The sequence below is a fragment of the Halichoerus grypus genome, chromosome 8 (genome assembly GCF_964656455.1).
Source record: "Halichoerus grypus chromosome 8, mHalGry1.hap1.1, whole genome shotgun sequence".
NCBI lineage: Eukaryota > Metazoa > Chordata > Mammalia > Carnivora > Phocidae > Halichoerus > Halichoerus grypus.
In genome coordinates, this window is record NC_135719.1 from 25392355 (window position 1) to 25418038 (window position 25684).

Consider the following 25684-nt stretch of genomic DNA (forward strand, 5'->3'; position numbering starts at 1 on the left):
GGGCCCAGTCTGAAGGAATCACACTTCTGTTCTCTGGGGACTGAGACATTCAGGAGGGGGTGCAGACTCGGTCCCCTTCTTTCTGGACACTTCCCAGTTCTCTTACCTGAAGCACACATCTGAAACATTGCTAGCATCCACCCTACCCTCCAGCCTTTCCATAAATATCTGAGGCTCAGAGGGCAAGGGCAGGAGAGGGAGAGACATATCCAGAGCCATGAAATGCTGGGTGGGCATGGTAAGGTTTCAGAATGACTCAGGGAGTGTGGGGTCAGGGCGGGGAACCTTGAAATTTTTGTGAGATCTACCCATCCTCTCCTTTTTTGGTACTTGAAAATTTTGCACATTAAAAACATATCACTAGGAGATTGCCACTCAGGATATTGACTCCTTTTCTAGTTGAGACCTGGGCTCTACAGAGCCACAGGATTTGAGATATTAAGGGGTCTTGAAGCTCCTCTGAGCTCGTGTGGAAACCAGAGCCCAAAGAGAGATGCCCACCCTATACCTCTCTGCTGACAGAAGCAAGTACTTCTAGGAACCAAGGGTCTCCTGTGTTCTGGTTTAAAATCAGATTTCTGGTCTACCTCCAGGTTCTGCCTTCATCCAACCCAGCCTGTGAACGGGGATGGGAATGGTGTCTAGAAGCTTGAGAAGACATCACACTGGGAATCCTTCAAAGGTCCTCTATGGACTTGAGGATGAAATTTGGTTTGGTGTTGGAAAACCTCAGAGTCAGCTCTCAAATGACCATCTTTTAGATCTACCTAGAAGAAACGCTCTACGTTCACTATTTTCTATTGGCCTCCCTTGCACTGCCTGCTCCTGAGCCCCCCACAAAGGAAGAAAAGGATGACATTTTTTTTCCTTTTTAACCACTGACATCTCTTAAGTAAACATGATTATTTCCAATTCCGCCTAGACTTAGCAATTGATTGTTTGGAAGGCTTGGATTTAATAAGCCTTCCAATCACAAACAGTAACAACTGCCTGATTTCTCAAGGTGGGGGGGTTTCTCAGCCGATAGGAGAAGGCCTGGCTTGGAGTAGCTAAAATAAGTGTACGGTAGAAATTAAAAAGATACAAAGGGGTAGAAGATGAAAAATGAGTCTCCCCTCCCACACAGTAATTTCCTAGCCCCCTGCTGCCCACCCCTCACCCCAGTGGCAATCTCCGTCACTCATTCTTCTAGGGGCTGCTGTCTTAATGGGCACTGGAAACCAGCCCCCAGCAATTCCTATCCCCTTCAAAGGCAGTGCAGAGGAGGAGATTAGCTGACCTGCAGGAGGGACCTGCTTCCCCAGGGGAAAACCTGCAGCTTCTCAAAGTTCAAAGACCCCTCAGGGACATCAAAGGGCACAGGATGCTCCAGGCAGCAGAAACCCTAAGGATAGGCTGCTTCCTGCTCCTAATGACCATCACCCCCTTCCTTTCCTTAAAAGCCACACACCAGGAGGGGCTTTATGGCCTCATTATTTGGACTCAGCCTTTTCCACTTTGCCCAGGGGGCCAGGTTGAGGGTGTGGGGGAGACATGTGTACTCCTTCACTTTACCTCCTAGAACTGTGAAATGCGTGCCATGGGTCAGCAGGCCTGAGAGGGGTGTAGCCCCAAATGAGCCCAGCCCCACAGCAGGCACTTACACGACCCCCACAAGACCCCAGGGCCTTTGCCCGTGCCCTTCACCTCTATGTGGACACCATTTCCTGTTCTCCCTACAGGCTGAAATCTTCCTCTTTCTGTAAGGCCCAGATTACAGGTCACTACCTCTCTGTAGAAGCCCTTGACCCTGTCCAGCTAAGAGGGATCCTCCAGCCTGAACTCCCATGCACCATGGTCCTTCTCTCAAGGCCTCCCTGAAGGTGGGACTGGTCATTCTTCTCTACACCTCGCCAGCCCAGAGCCTCCCCACAGCCTGGCCACATGGTGCTAACCACACAGAAGGTGCTGGTAAGTGTTAATTGATAGAATAGACTGAACAAAACCAATTTGAGTGTCTCTAAGAGTTTCTCCTGAAAGCTTTTACCCTCATGGATCTACGGTCTCTTTGCTATATTTAGGTGGCAGGGTGAGTCTGAGAGCATCACCTCCCCACAGAATTCCTTAGAGCCCCTTCTCCTACAAGTGTAATAAAAAATCAGAAGCAGGCAGCCACACCTCCCATCAGGAACAATAAGGTCTCTATCATCCCTTTCCCACTCTAAGGCAGGTTATGTCCTGCCTGATGAAATTTAACACTAGAGACCTAGGAGAATTTCAGAGACAAATCCTACAGTCTTAGGACCAAGAGGGACCCGGCACCGTTTCTGTAAGCGCTGGTTCTCACACCCAGCCGCACAGTGGACTCTCCTGGCGATCCGTGGAAAATGCTGGGGCCTGGCTCCCACCAGCAGAGGTTCTGATTTCACTGGTAGGAGGCACGACTTGAGCAGCAGATTTTTAAACGTTCCCAGGTGATTCTCAAGTGCATTAGAACCGCTGTGACGGTGTTGACCGGTGGTTCTCAGACTTCAGTGCACACTAGAATCCCCACCGCAGACCTGTGAAAACTCAGATGGCTGGCCCCAGCCCAGAGTTTCTGATTCAACAGGTCCAAGGTGAGGCGGGGGGGGGGGGGGGGGGTTGCGGGGGAGGGTGGCAGGGCAGGGATAAGAATCCGCATGTCTATTAAGCTCCCCAGGGATGCTGAAGCTGCTGGTCCAAGGAACACACCTGACAGCCACTGCTGATGGTTTTCACTACGTGTCCCACACCGGCTGCAGGTGAGAATCACCTGGGAAACTTTGACCATTACCAATGCTTGGGGCCCACCTCAGACCAAGTAAATCAGGATTCCTGAGGGTGTGGCAGGCACCTGTATTTTTTAGGGGCTCCCAAGTTTTGAGTCCGGTGTACCTCGAGCGCTAAGAACTTTGCCTCTAAGACACATTCTGTCTGTGAATGTGACGGCAGGGCCCACCCACAGCTTCTTCCTATTCTGAGCACAGATGGGCCTTCATGAAGCTTCCATGCCCAGACCTCATGCCTGCCTTCTCAGCAAGCACTGATCCAAACCCCGCTCTTTGTGATGTGACAGAGTCCAAATATTTGAGATCACACTCTTGTCCTCCTTTGCTCTTCCCTCCTCCTGTTACCTTGTTCCAAATTCCAGGGAGAAGTCCACATTGATAACAAATGGCAGGACTTCTCACCAAGCTTTCAGCCAGGTGGCAGAGATTTAGGACAATCACTTCTTGGTGAGTCAAAGTCAAAAATCCTGACTGTACTTTAGTTCTGCCTGGATTCCCAGTTTTGGGGGGCAAGACCCAGGGAGGGCATTCCTGTCGGGAGATTCTGGACACACTCAAAGTCCAAGGCCCAAATGTTCCATCTACAAATTTTACCCTGATGGTGAAGATTCTAAGGAACAACTTTTGGGAATGGTGATCACCCTACTGCTAAAATATCAAATGCTAGTTTGTGGGACTCTCTGTGAAGCATTCTGGGTACACTGTACATAGAGACTCTTTGTTTCTCTAACACCAAGGGTTTGTTTGAGAAATTTCGACACAATTGAGACCTTGGGGGCTTCGTTACTGCTATTTCTTTTTCCCTTTATTTTTTTGAGGCTCTTCTTAAGCAATACTTTTTATCTTGAAAAAGAAATCTTCACTTCCCCTACTATAAAGTATAGTTTCTTACAGTAATCACTACTGCTTAACTGGCATTCAATTTACAGGATAAAAATATATTCCTCTGGCCGTCTTAACGACTGTGTACACAGCTTGTCCTCAAACCCTCTCTGATTTTTGGCTCAGAGCAACTATCATGTTAAGAGGATGGAATGCGGTTTCAAGCAATGCCAGGAGGATTGCATAAGCGATAATTGATATTTTTACTAGCGGCAACTTTGTAGTTGATAATGGGTTATTAAAACAGGAAAAGAGGCCCTCCCCACAGAATCCCATCTGAGATGTAAAAGGAAAGGTGTTCCAGACAAAAAAGCCCCTCGGTGTCAATAAAGGGTGGTTCTGGCAGGTCCCATAGCTTCCAGAATGTGCAGCCCTGGGCAGAAAGCAGCAGAGAAGAGAAACCCCCTTGTTTCAGGGTCTCTGGGGCTGAAGACCGGGCAGCGGCTGCCCCTTCGCCCTCCCTCCCCTTCAGTCACATGTGACCCAGCTCTTGGTGAGGCTCTGTCACACTTCTGGAGTGAAGGGTGGTTGGGGGTAGGGGAGAGACAGAAATAGCAAGGGTACCAAGTGTCCTGCCATCCATGTTCCTTTTTAAAAAATAATTCTGATACTGGCTTTTATTTAAACGTCTGCTTCCAACTTATGTTTACAGAAGGGAATCAGCATGAAATCTGGCAAGCCCGACAGAGCAGAAACTCACTGGTCTGAAATAGGAGTTGTCAAGGGCCGGCCGGCTGTCCTCATCTTTGGCCGCTCCCCCCACCCAAGCCCTATCCTCCAGGTGAGATGTCAAAGAGGTGTCACCTCATTGAAGGCAGCAGAAGGCTCATCCATTACAAATACCATAGGTTGTCTCCCCCCGCCCGCCATTTTGAGGTTTTCAAGACAATCCTAATTCTTTAGGAAACAGAACCAACATGCTGATCCTTTATGCATAAAAGGAGGCTGAGGTACAGGGGATGGTGAGGGAAGGTGGGCCAGGGCAGGGTGGGAACGCTAGACCCCAGGGGTCACTCTCAGGAAATCACCAGCTCACACTCCGCCTGCGTCATATCACATCAGTGCGGATTCCGGCTCTGGGGGCCACACCGCCGTCTATGTTGATGTCCCCCCCGCTCCCGGCCCCCAGAAGGGTGATGTGGTGGCCCTGCTCGCTGCTTTGCAAGATTTCATATGTTTTCTTTCCCTTCCTCACCCTCCTCCAGCTTCAACACAGACTTGGTCTTATCAGTGTCACAGGCATATAAGTACTTATCTTTTTGTGTGGCCAAGACTTTTCTTTTTAGGGCACTGGAAGGAAGACTGCTGGAGGCGGCGGTGGGGGGGAGAGGAGAGACAGAGAGAGAGAGAGACAGAGAGAGAGTGAGCTGAAGGTGGTGGAAACAGTGATAGACTGAGCTGCTTGCATCAGCACTCCCTGGAACAAGGTAACAGGCGCAGCCGCCCACGGGGGCCATGAGACCAAACAAAGTCACACTGACTCACACAGGTATGGACTCTCTCCGCTGCCACATCTTCCTTTCTTTCTGAGTCAACCTCAGTGTCCAGCGGAAATGCCTACAAGCTGTATCCACGGCTGGTCAAGTCCGGGGGGCCTAGGGCCCACCTTCTTGAGCTGCCCATCTTCCCTGCTCTGTTTGCCCTGGTTCCAGAAGGCACCGTAACCCAGCAGCAGCAGAGTCAGGTGTCCAAACCGTAAAGGAGCGTCTCCGGGTCGGAGGAAGAGACGTGCGAAACCCCAAAGACCACAAAGAGTGAAGGCTTTCCAAAGCCAACTCATCCTGACCTCCTTCTGAAAATGTACAGAGCTCTTCAGAAGCAGGGAATGCCGCTGGTCACCATCTCCAGGGGCCTTTTCTCTGTCGTTACAAAGGAAAGTCAAAGGGGCAGCACCACACCAGAACCCATGACAACTGAGGCTCCTTTTCAAAATGAGTGTGGCTGCCTAAGAATGCAGGAGCCCCATGTTTTCGATGTTTCCAGGGTCATCAGACAGTCACCTGCCAACATGGGAAAGGCCATCGACTGATGGGCGTGAATGAAGGAGAGTGGTCATTACTGACGGTGAACAGAGCTGATGAGCGGATGTGGACAGCTTCAAACAGTGTGTGACACAATGCAAGCCCGTAGCCGCCGTGACGATGGCCAGGAGGAAGGCAAGGATAATGAAACTGCTCATGTGAATGAGTACAGGCCCCCCAACTTGGTTGGTTGCTGGAAACACCTAAGGAAGTTCAGAAAAATCCCACCTGCAGAAATGCTGATTTAATTGGCATGAGGTGTGGCCTGGACAACTGCTTTTTAATGTTTTTTGAGGGGGAGGGGCTGAGGGAGAGAGAGAGAGAGAATCGTAAGCAGGCTCTACACCCAGCATGGAGCCCAATGCGGGGGCTCGATCTCACGACCCCAAGATCATGACCTGAGCTGAAATCAAGAGTCAGGATGCTTCACCAACTGAGCCACCCAGGCGCCCCAGGACATCTGCATTTTTGAAAAGATCCTCAAGGAATGATCTTACTCTGAACTTCTAAATTTTGAAATAATTAAAGGTGCATAGGCGACCAAAAAGAAAAACGCATGGAGGTTCTGTGCACCCTTCACCCAGCCTCCTGCTATGGTAACATCTGGCATCATAACTACAATGCAATGTCAAAACCAGAAAATGAACATTGGTACAATCCACTGTGCTTCTTCGGATATCATCAGTTCTATATGTACTCTCTCACTGTGTACATCTGTGCAATTTTATCACACATTCCACTTCCTATAACCACCACCTCAATCAAGAAATCAGAGCATTACCACAACGGGGTGCCTGGGTGGGTGGCTCAGTCGGTTGAGCATCCGACTTCGGCTCAGGTCATGACCTTGGGGTCCTGGGATCAAGCCCTGCATTGGGCTCTGTGCTCAGTGGGGAGTCAGCTTGTCCCTCTCCCTCTGCTCCTCCCCCACTCATGCTTGCTCTCTCAAATAAATAAAATCTTTTAAAAAAATCAGAGTATTACCACAAGACTACCCTTTTGTGGCCATATTCACCTTTTCCCCCATCCTTTAAACCCTAACAGTCACTAGCCTGTTCCTTATCTCTATAATTACGTTATTTCACAAATGTTAGGTAAATAGAATCATGCAATGTTCACTCTTTTAAGACTGCCTTTTTTCACTCAGTATAATTTCTTTGAAGTTCATCCAAATGGCAGTGTGCATCCACAACCCATTCATTTTGCACTGCTGAGTAGTAGTCCATAACATAGAGGTACCCCCACTGGTGTAACCATTCGCCTACTGAAAGACATCTGGGTAGTTTCAAGTTTGGGGTTACTATGATGAAAAGCTGCTACAAACATTCATGTGTAAGTTTCTGGGTAAAAATAAGTTTTCTTTCTCTGGGAGAAATGCCCCAGAGCGCAATCCCTGGGTCTTACAGTAAGTATCAGTTTGAAAAGGACCTGCCAACACCTATCTTCCTGAATGGCCATTTTAGCAGATAGTCACCCCCCTAGAGACAGACACAGGGCTTTGCTGCTGCCACCAGCACATTTCAGCTGCTCACCTGTGTCCTGCTTGGGAGGCAGGTGTCAGGTTGACCAAGGGGTCACTGCTGCAGCTGCAGGTAGATGAGCCAGCCCCCCACATCCTGCTTATGGAGTGGTTGTGAGGGCTCCCCGTGAGGCCTTTGCCTTTCCAGCCCACTGGCCAGAGACAGCAGGCGGCTCGTGGGTTTTGTGTCTATGTCCGTTGACAGTTCCAGGTATTCAGTCCAGGATACATGGGAGGTAAAAAGAAAACCAGGACTTCACTCTGTGTACATTCCTCAAGTGCTGAGCTTCCGCCTTTCATAGTCTTTTCATTGCTTGTCTGTTGAATAATTTCCGAGGTATTGGGTTGTATTTCAAGGACAGGAGCATGGAAAAGAGAGTCTGGAGCCATCTCATGCCAGTACCAGACGTTACCACTGTCTGTTTTAATCCTCCTGACCCTGCACTGACGGAGGACAAATCAGTATGCCCATTATACAGATGGGGAGACTGAGGGCACATGGAGGTTGGTGGCTTGCCTCACCTGTGACAAAGCTGCCTTCAGGATTTATGGCTTGAAAGCCTGAACTGAAGCTGCAGACTTGGACTGCACATCTGGGCAGAACCTCTGAGGCCCACGCCCTAGGGGACAGCAGGGGCCCTGCCTCTCCTCCATACCCCGGCCAGTCACTGGCTTTCACAGACGCCGGGGTGCATGTTCTCTGGCAGAGCTCCTACCTTTGGCCTGTCACCACCTTCTCTCTGTCCATCATGCTGCTGCCACCCCCAGATTCCACCTCCTAAGCCCCTGGTCATAGTCACTTCCTGCTGAGGCCTTGCCCCGGGCCCGAGGGCCTGCCTCCAGCAGGTGTGAGGGGGCCCCTGTCCCGCTGTGTCCCTGGCTCACCACTCTCCCCTTCCTCGCTCCCCTGCTGTCTTCACTGTTCACTCCTCCCTGTCTCATGCTGGTGCCTGCCCTCCAAACACAGACACCCTCCTCCTCAGGGCTCATTGCCATCCTCCTGGGATAGCCCACCTGCCTCCTCTCTGGAGACTTTTAATATCGCCCTCAGACCTCTCTGCACTTAATATCCCATAGTCCCTAACAAATAGCCTATTACAAACTATCCTACTTCCAAACGCACCCTAACATTATAATTTTCTGAAGTGAAACCAGTGCATGGGACAGCATTCTGAAGGTGCTAAAGCTCAATGCCAGAGGCCCTGGACCCAGGGCTTAGCAGTGTGGCCTCTTGCCAAGGTGTGGCCTCCCTGTTCAAATTCAGATTCCACCGCCTATACGCTCCAGGACATGGTGAGATGCATAACCTCTCTGTGCCTCAGTTTCCTTACCTGTAGAACAGGAAGAATGACAGTACTTAACCCAAGGGATGGCTGGAAGGACTGAATGAATAGGTGTAAAACACTGAAAATAAGCTTGTTTAATAAATAACCCATGAGATGTGCCACTGTTTAATAGGGGTATGTATATATGTGCTGTCAGCTTGGCCCTGGGGTCTGTGGACCCCCCCAGATCCTGGTTCCTTTTGTCCCCTATGTCGTCCAAGGGTCACAGGATCAACCACGGGAGAGTATGATGTGAGATCGCAGATCAGTTCAACCCTCCTCAGAGTCCACGAATCGCTACTCCAACCCCCAGGCTGGAGGGCCAGCTCGGTGCAAATACCAGAGTGAGAAGAAATCAGCACTGCCTCTCAAATTTCTGGAGAGCCCTAATTTTCAGAACGTTCTTCCTTCCATTGAGTTGAGACCTCTCTCCCTGTGACTTGAGCACCCTGGGTCGGCTCTGCCACTGGGGGCCAGGCAGAGATCTCTTGTGCCCCAGCAGCCTCTACTGTGACCCCCTTGGTGTGTCCCCTGCACACCTCTTCATCACCAAGTCATGCAGTTCTTTCAGCTGTTTCCTTCATCGTCCCCTTCCCTTGCATACGGACACTTCCCTGGCTCCTGATGTCCTTGTGAAAACAGACCTCCTAATACTGAATGCAAGACTCCTACTGCACGTAACACCTCTGAAGGGAGGGCAGAGCTCCCACTACCTCCTTCATTTCTGGAGACGAGGTTCATGTTGACAGGGTCCAAGACTGCCCTGGGTTTGTAAGCATGCAGCTAACCATAGCCCCTTCCATCCAGGAGATCTGTTTCATCCCTTGTGTCAACCTTAATCTACTGGCAGTGGCCGCCTACAGAATTAGGATGTATTATGAGCTGGGACTCCGTGGAAAAGGGTCCTGGGATGTTAGTAATGTCTATCAGTGAAGTACAACAAGAGAGTAGAGACAGACATGTGTGTTGGCAGTGACTAGAGCCTTTTCAAACATGCTGCCATGAAGCCGTGTTTCCACCATCCTGTGCATTACATCTGGCTCATGTGCGACTTAAATGATAAACACCATCGGGAATGCTGTAAGGCATATGAGTGGTGCCCAGACTTCAACACTGACAAAGGGCCTGAAGCCAGACTCTGCCACTCACCAGTGAAAGGACCCCTCATTTTCCTCTCTGTAAAATGCAAATAATAATAGTAGCAGAGAACTGGGTACCAATGAAATGCAATCAGGCCCTGCTGCATTGGCCACTCTTCCAAGGTGGTCAAGGACCTCAAGTACTCTGAGTTTTTCCACACTGTTCTCCCTCCCATCTTTGGGCCACCTCAATGCCTATGAGCATTCCACCCCTCTCTGCACACAGGTCATGACTGAAATGTTACATCGGGGAGCCCCATGGCAGAAGGAGGTTTCTCTCCCAGATAGACACCGAGCTACTGATCATGCCTTGAGCAAGGCTGCCCAATAGTTACGAGTTCATTTAACTGCAGCAATATCCAGTCTACCATTTCCCATACTTCTCATTAGGAATGTTAAGAGTTTGGCAGAAACCTTGGTGAAATTTACATCCCCTGCCTCTGCACAATCTGCTTTGGGTATGACTTGTTATCCGTAGATTATTGGTGGACGTAGAGGACTGCCTCATTTAACGGTGAATGCTCACAAATTATGTTTGACGAGCCCTTCCAGAATTTTCCTGCAAACAATATTAACATCGTAAGTCTAAATTGTATATCATTTGTCTCGTTTCCCTTTTGCAAGAGGACATTTGCCTGTTTCAGCCTTCAGCATACCTTGCTTCTCTTTCATTGCTTCTCCACAATGATCAAAGGGGGCTGGCACTCTCATTTGCAAACAAATTCTACCAATCTGGGCCAAGGGAGCCCGAACCATGTGAGGCAGCTGGTTGATCTCTTATCACCTCCTCCATTATGTGGGTCTTCGGCTCCTCACAGAACAAGGTGTATGAAAACTGGGTGGGACGCACTAGGTAGTTGGCTCATGATGAGGATGTCCAGCAATAAAGGCAATTAAGTTATAAAAGGCGGCGTGCCGCAGGGTCTGGCTCTTCAAAACACAATGTGCCCTTGGTCTTCAAAAGGGGTGTCTTTACAATGCTTTGCAAATCCGTAAGTTTGGAATTATGATTGCTTCTGTGTGCCGGGGGGGTGGGGGGGCTCTTAATTTTCTTTCCACTTTGGTAACCAACCGTCCTAGTGAGTTATTTTCATGAGGAAATGGATTTTATAATCACTTGTAGGAGTGGCTGTATGCACAGCAAGGACCAGAAAACAGTACGTACTGAACAGCGATGCCAGGCGGTCACGAGGCTCAAGCCCCAGGAGCAGACCAGCTTCTCAGGACATATGATTGGCTGCACGTTGCAGCAAGAAGTGATCGGGGTCCTGGGCTTTGGGGCTCACTCTAAACCTTCAGATTCCAGCATTCAATGTAGTACTTACTGGTCTTCTAGACCTTAGGTAATATTATGGAAAATGTGGAAAGAGAAAATGATGCCTTTAATATCAGATCCAAAAGCAGCTGACTTGCCAACTCTGAAAGTCCACCAACAGGGCAGCCTCGGGATGGGCTCTTCACACATGGCCTCACTGGGGTGGCAAGGATGCGAATAAGCTACCCTTAGGACCAGCACAGTCACTCATGCATCTGCTTCTGCCTTCAAAAGCCAAAGAAAATCTGAATGGGAGGGGGCAAGGCAGGAATGCCAGCAATTCTAAGCCTCAGGCCAAGGACCTTTGTCTGCACTTTGAGTATATTTAAGACCACGGTTTTGGGGCTTTTAGGGAGAGTCTGACATTTCTGCACAGTATTTCAGTCCTGCCTCTTCCTTCCATCTTCTACATGCTAAACTCCCATTCCACGGGCAAATTCTGGTGGGCCAGTGCGTTCTCCAAGAGGTCTGCCACCACCCGAGAGTTTGACATTCTGGAGGTTGGCCAAAAATTTACCAGATTGATGCATCAAGTTTAATGTTTATTCTGGAGTGGGGTCCCTTTCAACAGACAGGATGGGTGGTGGCTGTTCCAACCACATCTTCAAAGAAAGCTGGTGTCCAACCTACAGAGGAAGTTGAGTGGGAACCTGGAATCCAGCTCTGGAAGCCAGCCGAAGAGCCCTCGGCAGTACCCCAGGTGGTAAACAAAGCATGGGTGAAAAGGAAGGATTATAGGAGAAATTCCAAAACCAGGAAAACCGCCCCATGGAAAAAACTTACAAATGAAACAGATTTTCCCTTCAAGACCAGCAGACGGGCGCAGTGCGCCATCCAGCTAGGAGCAGCACCACTGAGATGGGGTCAGCAGAAGGGGCTACCACTCTGATGTGGTTTAACTGGTCTGCTCAACTGTCTCGTGCACGGGAATACCCAGGTAGCACTTGATCCCACCATTTCTAACCGGCTTCCAGGTAGCGCGATGCCCTTGGTGCTCAGACCACACTCTCAAGAGCAAGGTGCTACCTAGATACAGTTCTAGATGTTTCTCCAGGAGTTCCTGGTGCAGTGGGGCTGCCTCAGGCTTCTCTGCCGGATTTTGGACTGGGCACAGGATAGGGGAGTTTTAGGTGACAACTGTCAAGTCAGTAAGGGCAGTTTGGGTTGGGTTGGGGGGGTAGGAAAGAAGTGGGGTTTCTGGGAGCTTGGTCTGTGGACGAAGCCAAGCTCTACGTGCACCAGACAGCCAAGAGCAAGCTGGCCTCCTTCTCCCCCCTGCTGTTGGAACACAGTGTCTGCCTCCCCTCAGTGATCACAGAACACGTGCGACAAAGATGAACAGGCTCTTAAGGAATCCAGGTCTCCCCCGACCACAGACCACCGACACAGCCAACTGTAGGTTTGTTAGGTGTGGCTTACCCAATGAACATGTGTGCTCCTGCCAGGAAGGCTCCTCTGACCGGAAACCAACCCGCACATGCCTCTTGGAAACGGGCAGGGCTCCTGTCATCTGGTCCTCAGTGTGTCTAAAGCTGCCCCAGGGTAGGCATCCTACTGGACCAGCCACGTCCTCATCGTGGGGACACCGTTATCAAGTTTGGCTTGCAAAGACCATGACTGTTTCTTGCCCCTCCTTTGCTTTCATGGTCTACCCTGTTGTAAACTGGGGGGAGCCGTGGCCACAGTGCAGGTGCGAGTGCATGACCCCCCCCAAGTAACACAACCCGGTGTCCCAGGGTCCAGCATCTCCCCGTGGCCATGCACCCAACCCGCCCCACAACCTCGGCGTCTCAGGGGCCCTGACAACCCTGAGATTGTTCTTGGCTCAGTTCCTTTCCATTCTCTCTCCTGATAATAATCCTAAGTGAGCGTCAGCCAATCACTGGGCTTAATTAACACCTGCCCCCTCTCAACACCACAGAAGTGTGGCTATGATGAACAAGACCATGTCTTTGTAATGCTTCCAGTGACTTGCTAAGAAAATTGTAACATCCCTCCTTCTATAGCCATCTACTTATGTATGTTTTTTCCAAGAGAGGCAAGTCCCAGATCCTCACATGGGCCCCCAGCAACTACTGCACTCTGCTAAGACTTCAGCAACAAGGTGCATGATTTCAGGGCTCCCCTACACTCCTTCCGCCGATCCTGACACTGCCATCTGGCAAAACCACCACTTCCACATCCTCTGTGCCTGCAAATGGATAAGGAAGAGGGGGGGCTCTTTCCGAACGTGCTGTTGACAGTGCTGGTGGTAAAGTTCCCAGGGTCTTTGAGAATGTGTGGCTGCCCTCAGGTCTTTAGTTTGGAATTTTCCATCACCAGCGGGCAGTAGATAAACGAGGATTTCAGGCATGACACCGAACACCTTGGGAGAATGGGGGCATCTCTTCGCGAGCTTGGGCTGCTATAACAAAATACCATAAGCTGGGTGGTTATCTGTAACGGAAATTTACTTCTCACAGTTCTAGAGGCTAGAAGTCTAAGATTAGAGTGCCAGCATGGTTGGGTTCTGGTGAGGGACCTTTCCTAGGCTGCAAATGGCTGTGTCCTCTTTGTACCCTCATGTGGCAGAAACAGAGCTAGCCAGCTCTCTGGCTCCTTCTTACAAGAGCGCTAATCGCGTTCATGGGAACCCTCATGACCTAAGCACCTGCTAATACCTTCCGAAGGGGGGTTGGATTTCAACATATGAATTTGGAGGGGTCACAGGTATTCAGTCCATACCAGAACACTCCGTCTGTAAAGAAATTTGCATCGTATACCTTTGCCACCTCCCATGGTCCTTACAAAACCCTAGCCATGCGAGCAGAAGGTGTCTTTCCGGGTAAAGGCAAGTAAAGCCAGTTACCAGGAGACCCACACGGGGAGGGCTGGGCCTCAGCACAGGTTCATTCTCTTGTGTAAAGGACCCCATGCCATGGCTAGAGGCCCTGCTCGAAGTCTCCCACTGGCCACTTAGAGCCACGGAACGGGAGAGAACTGGCCATCTGCAAAATGAGGCTAAGTGGACTGCGGATGTCCCTTCCTGCTCTGAGAACCAGGGGAGAAATCTCTTCGCTGAAGCTGCCAAGCTGGCAATCTGGATCTCGTCTCATTCCTGGAATAGTCTGTAATGTAAGGAAGTTCTGAGGGGATTTTGGAATTTGGTTCTTCAGCCAAACTCCGAGGTCCTCCCATCTCCTCAAACACCATCTCAGACAACAGCCTTTTAGGTAAGGAAATCCACCCGATAATTAAATGCAAAGAATTCCTAGGGTAGAGACAGACACTTGCAACAGCTTCTGTAGCCTTCCCTGTTACGGTACTGATGCTCTGGGGGCCGGGGACGCCCCAGAGCCAGCTGGAGTTTCCATCAGAGCGATAACGTCCAGCCAATAGCTGCGTGGCCTGGCTGCTCCAAATGCAGGTGGGACCACATCTGTCTGCTTGCTGAAGCGCTTTTAATGCTTTTCCCTTGGTTTGTGTTCCCCTCCCAGGCCTGGCCTGAGCAGACTTGGGAAGGCTGTGGTCAAGGTCTTCTTAAGGACAGCGGCTCTGGGCTTTCCAAGCAACTGGAACAAGAGTTCTATCCCCACATTCGAGTCTGCAGCAAGGATAAGACTGTGAAGGAAATCCTGGTAACTTTCCACGTAATGCTTGTTAAGGCAGGGCCGTGAGAAATCCTAGCTTAGGGCAGAAAAGCCCTGTAAATACAGCCACCAGTTACAACATTCCTTGCTACTCCGGACACCGCACCTCCCATCCAAAAAATCACACGTCTGGAAGGGGCCAGAAGGAAATTCTGCTTTTATGAAAGCCACGCTCAGGGCCACGCGGCGTGGGCTCACAGAAGCCGTGCGGGGTGCAGGCCGGCCTTGCAAATCCTCCAGGACCCCTGCCTCTGACATCACAGGTCATTCTACTCAGTGAAGTCGTGAGGAGCAGGGTGGCTTGTAAATGAATGTGCAAGACCCTGCAGTTTCCAGCAGCAAATTTAAAAAATAATAATAAAATGAAAGGAAGCGAGGCCTGAATGTTTTGTACAACTCTGGAATTTGGATAAGACAGCCACGCCCTGCGGATGCTCACACACCGACTTTGATCCAGGGGCCAAACGCCGAGGAAATCGTCCTCAGGAATTGCTCCAAGCTCCTCTGCGTGAAACCTGAGAGCCCCGAACACTGCAAGCACCACCAATTACCATTCGGTCTGGAGGGGGGAGGCTGCGGGAGGCCGTGGGAGCTGAGTGGGAACAGAGGAGAAGACCCAGAGAACCAGGGAGGAACCCTTCTGAAAACCCAGTGTGGGACTTGCCTGTTCTAGAACCAGATCAGAGGTACCTGGGTTTCCTGCAGACCTCCTGGGGGGAACGTACCCCACCCCCCACTTTCTGTTCTGTGAGAAAGGCTAACCGCCCCCCGCCCCACCATGTGAACACGGCTACCCTATTCACAACTAGAACAAAAGCATACTTACCCCTCCCCCTGGGATTTCTAAACAGTTATGACATTTCCAGAAATCCTCTCTATGCTGTACCTTCTTTATATAAGGCTGGCGCATCTGAGGTCTATGCTGTGCCTCCCAGACTGAGCCCCCCCCCAGCAAAGGGTCCGGGCGACAGCAGTGGCTGCCGGGGGCCGTCCGCTGATGGGCGACCTGCCTGATCACATCTGGCCTGCATTCACTCTGCCTCTCCCCAACGCTGCACCGGGCAGCTCATTCTTAATACAGATCACAGACAAACATTTCCCCTCTTCACACATCTGGATAATGGCTTTCCTTACTTCCTGTTCTAGGATCGAGACAATTCTTTTCAGATTGAATTGTGTCGACTTTAGTTATAAGAACATTTCCCCCAGAACAGTTCTCTCCTCCCTTTTCCCTCTGCTCCCCAGCCCTCCCTAGACACTTGTCCACTCTCTGCCCACAAGCCACAGTTCTCAGGGACAGGATCCCGATGACATTCCGTGCTGCGCACCAGGCGAGCATGTCCCCAGGCATGTGCCAACGAGACATCCTTCCAACATCCACTGCCCTGAGCTCATCTGCACACTGTCACGTTCTGGCTGGAAACATCCAGAGTGCCTGGATCTAGCTTTTAAGGAATGTCTTTATGGAAGGATACCAAGCTTCATGTGGGAGCTGCCTGGGGCCGAGGATCTCACTAGTTACTTCAGGGCACGCGGTGGCATCCCACCTGGCCTGGTCCTCAGAGGGCTGAGCAGGGGAACAAAGTCCCTGCTCTGTTCATGCTTCAACGTTCCTTCCGGTTCTGCCAGCCAGGACAGTGCTTCCAAAATACAGGGCATGGCTCCAGGGGGCCATGGGTACGTGTGTGTGTGCAGGTCTGAGAACCCTGCTGTGCCCCACACATTGTTGCGACCGAGCCCATTTATAACTATTTGCATGTCTGTGGGCGCACACATGACTGCAGTATCACCAAACATAGCTCCTCAGCAGGACACTTGGATCTCTAAACCTCAGCCTTGCGCTTCTGAGTCCTCAGGTACTCAGCACCTCGGCCCTCGATGGGGCACAAGCCTCCCCGCGTGCCCCTCCACCTCTGCCCCTCACATTCCTCCCACGGCCAGGCACCTGACGCTTTGTTCTGAGCCCTCATGGAGGTCTCCCAGCAGGTGTCAGATGAGAGGCGACAGGACTAACACTGCCTCCATGGCCACGGGCAGGAAGGCTGGGCTTTTTCCCACCTGCCACGCCGTGAGTGCCCGTGGTTGGTGGGATGTGAGGGAAGCTGCAAAGGGCGTGGAATTCAGGGTGACCGAGGAGCAAGCAAGAGTCGGGGAGCAGGACTGTATGCAGCACTGCTGTGGCTCACCTGACGGAGGCCCAGAGAGACGGGAGAAGGGGGCAGAGACAGAAGCAAGAAGGTAGATGACACCAGAAAGCGATGACGAAGCCTCTGAGTCCTGGGAGCCATGGTTCTCCACCCCGGATGCACTGGGAATCTCCTGGAGGGCCTTCCTTAGCGCTCTCTCCCCCCCAGAGAGCATGTCCTAATTGCTCTAGGGTGAAGCTTGGGCCACTGGCACTTATAAACGCTTCAGGGGCTCCCCTTGTGCAGCAAAGCCTCCGTGTCCCCTGCACCACACTCCCAAGCTTCCCCGAAGAGAGCAGTTTTCAGAGGCCACAACCCGAGGAGAGGTAAATTCCAAAACGGGAAGACCCGAGAAAGGGAATACGGAAGTCAGAAAAAAAGATCTCAGTAAGAGCAGGTGGGGCAAGCACCCACCCCAAGAACAGGCAGAAAGAGCCCAAACAGGGGGCATGGTTTTGCAGTCTGTCTGGAGGGCTTTTTGTAGATTTACTTGGGTTAGACAGGTCGCGTAGTTTGGAATGACTCAGGGCGGGAATTGATCTGGCTCAGGCTTATCTAGCAGGGCCTCCTAAATCCAACAGAAGCAGAGATTTATTTTCTGCAAGAGAAAGCTCTTTGTTTCTACCTATAAAGCTAGGTCTTTTATTTTTTCCCTGTATGTGGGTGGCTGAGTGTGCACTATGCGGTTTCCCTCCCCTCTCTCAGCACCCCATCTAGAAGAGCCTGTGTTTAGACGTTCCCCGAGAGCTCTCGGTCTTACCTGATTGAGAAGCAAACTGCATGCATGGTGTTCTGAGTCTCCCCAGGCCCCAAATGTCCAGTTGAGACTCAGCTCTGTGCCCTCCTGGCCTCCCACTGTCAACTGCCTCCTCTGGGCCTAATCACGGCCCCCTCCACCCCCCACCCCACCCCCCTGAAAACAAAAGGAATTCCCACCAGCAGTCCTAGAACCACTTCCTTTCTCCCTTTTACACTAAAACTTCCAAATCCCAGCAAACAATATATTCTAAAATTCCAGTAGAATTATTATACCGGTTATTTTAATATTATACTAAAGTCACCACCAACTCCCTCCTTGATCCGTGAGGTTATCATTTGATTTTGGTTTTGGCTTTTCTCATGGGCCATCGGCGTGGACCTGGGCTTCTAACCCTCATCGGGGGAGAGTCCTTCCCATGACCGATCAGGGTTGAGCCTCAAAAGCATGCGCCTGCCCAAGAGAAACAAATGCTTGCTTCTCACTATCCCTCTTTCTCTTTAAAACCAAATATTGATAAACATCTTGGACACTGAGGTCTACCACAAGGCACCCTGTCCTGGTTTCCTGAGTGAAAACACCTGGGCAGCGCTGGCCCAGCTGGGCTGTGTCTCTCAAGGAATGGCCCCCCAACTTCATCAGTTCGGTTATAACCACTAACAGCCGTCAGCTACAGCTCCCTGGAAGAAGAGTGGTTCATCACCGCCATGTTCTTGCACTCAGGAGCTCTTCCTCTCTCCTGGTCACTGCAGGATGAAGCAGTCCCTCATTTTCAGTTGGGTTTCTCAAGTAGCAAGATGGGGAGACAGCTGCCTTCCCAAAGGCACACTACCAAAAGGTAACATGCAGATGCCTACCAGGCAGTCTTTCACCAGCAAGTAGGCAACTAAGGTCATGAAGGCTCATCAGAAAACCTCAAAGTTGGGACGCCTGAGTGGCTCAGTCAGTGAAGCGTCTGACTCTTGGTTTCAGCTTGAGTCATGATCTGGGGGTGGTGAGATCAAGCCCCAGCAGCGAGGAGCCTGCTGAAGACTTTTTCCCCCCTCTCCCTCTGCCCCTCCTCCCTGCTCTTTCTCAAATAAATCTTAAAAAAGAAAAAAGAAAAAAAACCTCAAAGTCACTGGCATCATGGCTTCTGTGTGGAGCCAACAGTTCCTCCCAGCTTCTCCTCCTTGACCCCCACCAGGAACTGCAAATCCTTCAGACCCGTCCAAAGCCAGGGCTGCAGTCTTTTCCACACCTCTTCTTTCCCAGGTAATCAGAAAGCTGTTGGTTACAGCTGGGGTACTTGAGTTTCCTAGGGAAGTCCCTCTTGCTGACACACTGGCTTTCTTCTGCAGCTAGGACACCACTGATTGTCCTTTCTGCCTTGGCTGGCAGCAATCCGAAGGTACCTTGGTTTTTTGGATATATAACAAGTTTTCTCCTTATTGCCCCTCTTTTAGAATGTGGGTCCTTTCTTTAATAGTCCTGATGTATGGGTATATTATCATAGAAGTGATCTCAAATCATTTCGAGACTAGAAATTTTTAAAAAGTAATACTAGTTTCCTAATCTATAAAAAAAAAGCTAAATAATACTTGCCCCATAGAACTGATCAATAGCACAATGATTGCACAGCATCTAACACAGCAGATGTTCAGTAAATGAGATCTGATTTGACTTAAACATCCTTAGCACATTACTAATTCCTGTCCTAAGCAGAATTATTGATATTACCATGGCAAGAATTTTTCATTTAATTCATAATTTAGAACCCACATGATTGCAGATTGGATTGGAGACAGTCTACAGTATCAAAGAAATTATTTTTGAATTGCAATATGTAAAATACGATCATTCATACAAAGAGAGACACAGAAAGAGGGAGGAGAAACAGAATTCCAGGATCCAGATGAGTTAATTACTGAAAATGAGCCTGACATTCGCTTTGTGTTTTCTGACAGCCAAAGCTGGGAGAAAATCAGGTTAACATATACGACTCTCATTTTCTGATAAGTGCAACGTGTACCTCATGTGGAAAGTGAATTTTTCTCCTAACATTCAGAGTCGGGGTAACTGCTCGCACTGATCCTTGTATGAGATATACTGGGTAAGCAACAGAAGGGCCACGCGTACATTTGCCCAGGGGCGAAGGCCTACACGCAACCTTCAGAAGAGAAGCTTCACTTCATCAGTATTAAATGGTTAGGGACCAGAGGGTGACCCCTTCTAGGGACGTTCTAAGGGTGCATAGAAGGGTATTCTTTTTCATTTTCTAAAGCGTTCACTGAGAAATTTTCTTGAAGAGCACAGACCCGTGCCTCAGGTCCACTGAGAATACCATCCCGTTCTCTTAGCGCACACGTACTTAAGGAACGAGATGTTAAATGACTCCTCTCTATTCCAAAACATGCACCGGGCTTCAGATCTGTGAAGCAGCCTGGCCAGTGGCTTCACTCAGAGTACAGGCTGACCCCTCTTGTTAAGCCTCCACACAGCCTCGACTACGCCTCTCTAAGCCCGGCTGACCAGAAGGGTCTGCAGATGGAGGGACTGTGGCTTCGTCCCTGGGGGGCCTGCTTCCCATTGCTCGCAAATAATCAGAGACAACAGACTTCCCTGGGAAAACTATAATCACCCAACTAGGGGCAAGGCCAAATGCTTGCAGAATTTATTGGCTTTGATGAACAATTAGGCGTTTGTTTTTGTAGGTAATTAGAGTGCAACAGCAAGCTATAAAGGGCCCTCCAAGAAATTGAAGCAGACTGTAGCTAAAGGCTACTGGAGTCGGACTGAATCTCACCATTCATCTCGGCAGACCTCCTGCGCTCAGACACCAGTGGTCCCCGCACAATCACACAGGTCAGCGGGGAGAAAATGGCCCTCTGTGTTCCTCACGTCCAAGGAGAAAGGCCTCCGTGCAGCACGTGTGTGCTCACACGCGGGTGCAAAAAGCACTCCAGCGTGGGCCCTGGTACTGAAGGCTGCATGGAATCTTGTAGTTCATACAAATCGATGCATTCAAAAGTCCACGACAACCCACGTGTCGGAAAATGTTTTGACAACTGCATTCTCAAGACCATTAGAGGTCCTTGATTCTGAGGAACTAGGACGGGCTGGGTGGGACATTTGGCCCCAAAGATGAGAAGAGAGGATGTTTGCCAAAGCCATACTGATTTACACTTTTCTCTCAGCAACCACTCTCGGCTACAGCTTTTGGCATTGTTGTTGTTGTTTTTAACAAATCAGAAATATGAATAGATATTTGACTGTAATTAATTTTTTAAAATTATTTCCTAGTAGTATAGGCAAAAAAAAAAGTGTGGGCAAAGGGCTGTCGCCAATATTTAAAAAATACTGTCGAGATAAAAGAACTATGTACTTAGAGGCAAGTGCTCATTTAGCTGCTTTTAGCTGATGACATGTTATTTCTGCCTTAATCCCAGGAAATACACACGGGATTATCATCACTCGCTGTACTCACGTCATGATACTCAATAGGCACAGAAAAGCTAACTACCAAACCCATCTACGGGAGTGCAAAAAATGAGAATGGGACAAGATAAACAAAACAAGGCAAAAAATATATATATAAATCCACAGATATGGCTAGCCCTAGAGGAAACTGCTTTTGTCCTCCTTATAGACTGACTTTACTTTTGCAGAAGGTTGAGCTCACATTTTGGGTCCCAGGCATCTTACTCCATAGGTTATTAGGAAATGCTTTAAATTTTTTCACCAAGAACTAGATTTCCATTTAATTTTGTTCTATCCAACCCAATATAAATTTTCCTATTGTTCTGCATGCTCTGACCTCCTCGATTTACGTATTTATTTTTTAAGTTCTCGTGTAGTCATACCACAATTTTTCCTTCAGAGAAATCCAAAACAGACACCTACTGCCGGAGAAATAGTAAAGCGTCAGTCCACAGTTTTAAAGTCGGCGGGCTTTCTGCCACCTGAGACTTCCTACAGGTGATCTCAATCTTAGGCCAGCCACTCAACCCCTCTGACCTACTGTTTCCTCCTCTGAAAAACCGGGAGGCTGCCTCAGATCTTTTCCACAACATCTTTGGGCTCTGAGGTTCTATGGCTCTCCCCGACTCCGGGGATGTACAAAGGCAGCAGCTGATAATTCTTTAAAACTAAGACACTGACATTCTGCCTTCAGACAGTTGGGCCTTGTTTGAAACCGGCTCTCAAGGAAATAGAAAGTCAACAGTATGAAGATAAATCCCATTATTTGAACGAAGGAGTGAATCAAAGATCATGCTGGTCCAGGAAAGGAAATGCAACCAAAGAAGACACTCTGAGACAAACCTCTTCCCTCTATAGGGTGTGCACTAAGAATAGACACGAACACGAAATTAACACTTCAAGTCTCAGAGACCATCTGGTCACTAATCTCTCTGGGTTCCCTGAAGGGCTGGGACCCAGGCTTGCTGGCCTAGGTCTGAAGAAGCAAAGGCCAAGAGCACCACTGTTTTAAAACTTTGGGAATTCAAGAGGGGAAAAAAAAAAAAAAAATATATATATATATATATATTCAGAAAAGAACTGGAAGAGGCAGAACAATACAGAGTCTGGTACTTACTTGTGGCCCAGCTCATGAGCGATGGTAAAGGCCAAATTGAGACCATTGTCTTCGGCAAGCACGCATTTCCTCTTAGCACTGCACACACCTCCTAAGTAAGCAATTCCTGCAGCAGAGACACAAAACACATCCTCTTCAGAATGTGGGAGGCCCTGACCTCGCCAGGCAAGTCCATATGGTCAACATCACGCATGATGGAGAGAGGAGGGGCAGACTGGAACGATGATGTGGCCACAGGGCTGGAGCCGTCATTCCAGAGCTCCTGTGGGGGATGGGCTGGTGTCTACTGCTTTTGGATTCACTGATAAATCATTAGTGATAATAATAACCACCAGGCAGATCTCCCAAGCATTTAATAGTGTCAGGCAATGTGCTGCATTTACACGCGTTATCTAATTTAATCCTAATTACCCAGGGTGGCGGTAACAGAGGGAGACCAAGGCTCAGAGGGGAAAGGTAAGTTAGATTGGCGCGTGGCGGTGGGATGCTCTCCAACTGCAACATGCAGGGCTGGGACGAGGTGAGGCCAGCAAGGCAAGGCACCCAGCGTGAAAAGCTGAAGGAGGGTCCCCCTCTCCAGAGCTGACCCTGCACTTGCACGCCCAGAGAGGGAGGGGGTGCCTCCTTAAGTTCTGCACTCCAGGCACCTTCTTTCCCTCCTGCCAGTGCTAGTCCTGCTAGGGCCGGTGCCCTCAGGGTGGGAGCACGGAGCAGGGCAGCAGCTAGGCTCCCAGAAAGCAGGCCAGGGAAGGCTGTGCACGGTATTCAGAAAAATGTTTCAGGAACCGTCGGGAGAGAATGAGACCGGGACCTGGAGGGAGGGAGAGAGAGAGAGAGAGAGAACGCCAGAAGAGGGAGGGCCTGGGAGTCCTCAGTGAGGATGAGCCCCACGGACCAACTCGCTCATCTCCACACACACCTGACTGGGGTCCCTTGGCCGCTGAGACAAGAACCGAACCCAGGCACCCGGGTGGGAGGCATATGCAGGGGAAGGGTGTAAGCAAGCGACAGGAGGCTACCAGCCTCTGGAGAATGGAGGGGAGTCTTCTAGGGGAGAAAGGTTATCCCGGCAGAAAGGCGTGTGTGAACAACAGGAGGGCCTTGGCCAGGCCACACCTGAGGAACGCACTGGCCATGTATCAGCTGCCACTCCCCACGGCAGCTCTCCACGTCTCCCGTTAGCTCCTGCTATCTCTGCACCTGGGACAGGCATCCCTCACTACCCAGGTGCCCCCGGGGCTTAGCACAACAATGGGGGGGGTGGAGGGAACGGACCCCCTCCCCCTCCCAGGGCTTGGGATGGAACCTGTGCGAGGGCCAGAAGCATCTGCACGCCCGCTGACCGCAGCCTCTGACCCCTTCATACAGCATGAGACGCATGAGAGGGTGGTGGCCCAGGGCGACTGGGGGCTGTGAGTTCACAAGGGCTGTGGGGCGGGCTATGGCTCCAGTGGCCCCGTGGCCAGGCAGGTGCTGCCCAGGGGTACCTGGTGACCAGGCGGGCGGAGGCTCTCCCAGCCAGACTCTCCCCACCAGCGCTGTGCCCTGGGGGGGACTGTGGCCACCGGCGCGAGAGGCGCCCATTTTCCATGCCGTGCCCCCCTAAACTGCACGCTGCCCCCGTTCGGAGGGCCCCTTGTGCTAACGTGCACCAGGGGTCTCAGGAGCGGACTCGGGCCTTGCAGGCACAGGAACTGGAGAGGGAAGGAGCAGGCAGAAGGCGGAGGAGAATGGACAGGGGGAATTAATTAAAAATGATCCTCTTTCCCTGCGCCCCAAAAGCGACACCTAACCTCTTTGTGGACATCAAATTCAAACGGAGGGTGACCTCAGCCGCACACAGGGCACTCCCTCCATCAGGAGTGATGGTCCCGCAGGAGTCCCAAGAGGCAGAGGTCCCTTGCTCCCCCCCTCTGCTCTGCAGGGAGATGCTGCTCCGGGGCTCAGCTCACATCCGGCACAGCGAGCCGGCACCACAGCGCAGGTCTATTTTTATTTGGAAATATGCAACGTGCTTGGCCAAGGTTGAAGCATTAAGAAAAAAACAAAAAGAGAGAGAGAGAAAAGGAAAAAAAAAATGAAATGTTAGTTGGCCTCAAGATGTGTTTTTTTCTGTTTTTTTTTTTTTTTTTGCACGTGGACATCATAATCCAGCAATGCAGACTATTGGAAGGAGAAAAATGACAACCAGAAAGGACATGATCCGGCTTCTCGGTGCCTTCAAGGTCATTATTCTGGTTTTGTTTAAAAATGCTTTGTGGGTTGCTGCACCAAGTCCAGCAGTGAGTAGGTGGAATGCTTCTACATAGCACTGATGGTATGCGCATACAACACACGCACACCCTCAAATGCACACCCAGCAGTGCTCTCCTGGCCCCGGGCCTCGGCCTCCTGGGTCAATGAATCAATCGGAGCAATCAGATGTGCACGCCCCCGGGAGAAGCCATCTGGTGAATGGGGAAGGGAGGCATCTGAAGCCAGCTGGGCTGAGCTTGCGGTCCCAAGAGCGGCTGCTGAACCAGCAGACTTTGATGCCACACGAACACGTTCCCTGGCCTCCGCCGCACTCAGCACCCCGAGCCGGCAGGCCTGAGTTTCCACTGTAATTAGGTAACACGCAACATTAGGGAAGCAGCTAAGCAAAGAGCCTTCCAATAATTGCATTTTAATTTTTCCAAGGCACAGATGATTTTTTTTTTTTTTAACGAGAACACGAAGGATCGGTTTATTTATGAGAAATGTTCTCACACGAAGGTGGATTAAGGTCTAGTGCTTTGAAGGATGTATTCCAATCATGCACAGCCTGGTCAGAAAAGCGAGCAAGGCAAAGCACATGAGAGAAGATGGCCCCTGAGACACAGGGCAGGAGCCTTGAGCCTTCAGGACCCACGGTGTGGAAATGCTTAGAACTCACAAATCAAAGTCTGGAGAAAATCCCAGGTTGTGGTCAAAGTAAGAGCTGCAGGCAATAAATGGCAATTGAGCCATGTGCTTCAACGAGAAACAAAGCCCCACCACTATTCCCTGTTCCTGGGCAAGAACGGAGGAGCAGTGTGGAGGGGAGGAGAGGCTGAAGCTGTGGCACCAGAGGGACCTTCCGACGGCACTGGAATTCCCTACACAGACAGCAAGACCCTAGAGTGGTGTTTTCCATGCCTTTACGCTTCCATGACTTACAATTCTTTGCCTAAAAGGAAAAAAACAACATAGGACTTATTTTTGAAATGTTAAAACCATCAATTCCACAGGTTTGCAGAGCTCCTTGGAACAAAAAGGGAAGCAGGAAGGCAACTGGCATTTATTAGGGTCCTCTCAAGGGGCAAGCACGACTTGGAATGCATGATCATCCTTTATTCAGTGGGTATGGTTACTGGCCCCATTTTACAGACAGGGAAATGGAGGCCCAGTAACCAGTTATATGGCTGACCAAGCCCAGACCCAGATACAAGTACAGGACTCTCTTTCTCCAACACCTGTGTTCCTCCAGGCAAACCCTGAGCCTCCCTCACCAAAGCTTTGGTGACCGACAACAATGAGTGATCTTTG

General features: G+C 50.3%; 1 protein-coding gene across 5 annotated transcripts in view; it reads right to left on the reverse strand.

Moving 5' to 3' along the window:
• The window catches only part of ADAMTS17 (ADAM metallopeptidase with thrombospondin type 1 motif 17), a 348978-nt gene that overhangs the window by 190890 nt on the left and 132404 nt on the right, over window positions 1-25684 (reverse strand). For all 5 annotated transcript variants that reach the window (XM_078078954.1, XM_078078952.1, XM_078078953.1 and 2 more), the window contains exon 8: window positions 22139-22244. In XM_078078954.1, coding sequence (XP_077935080.1) covers window positions 22139-22244 — 106 coding nt within the window. The remainder of the gene's footprint in view (window positions 1-22138; window positions 22245-25684) is intronic.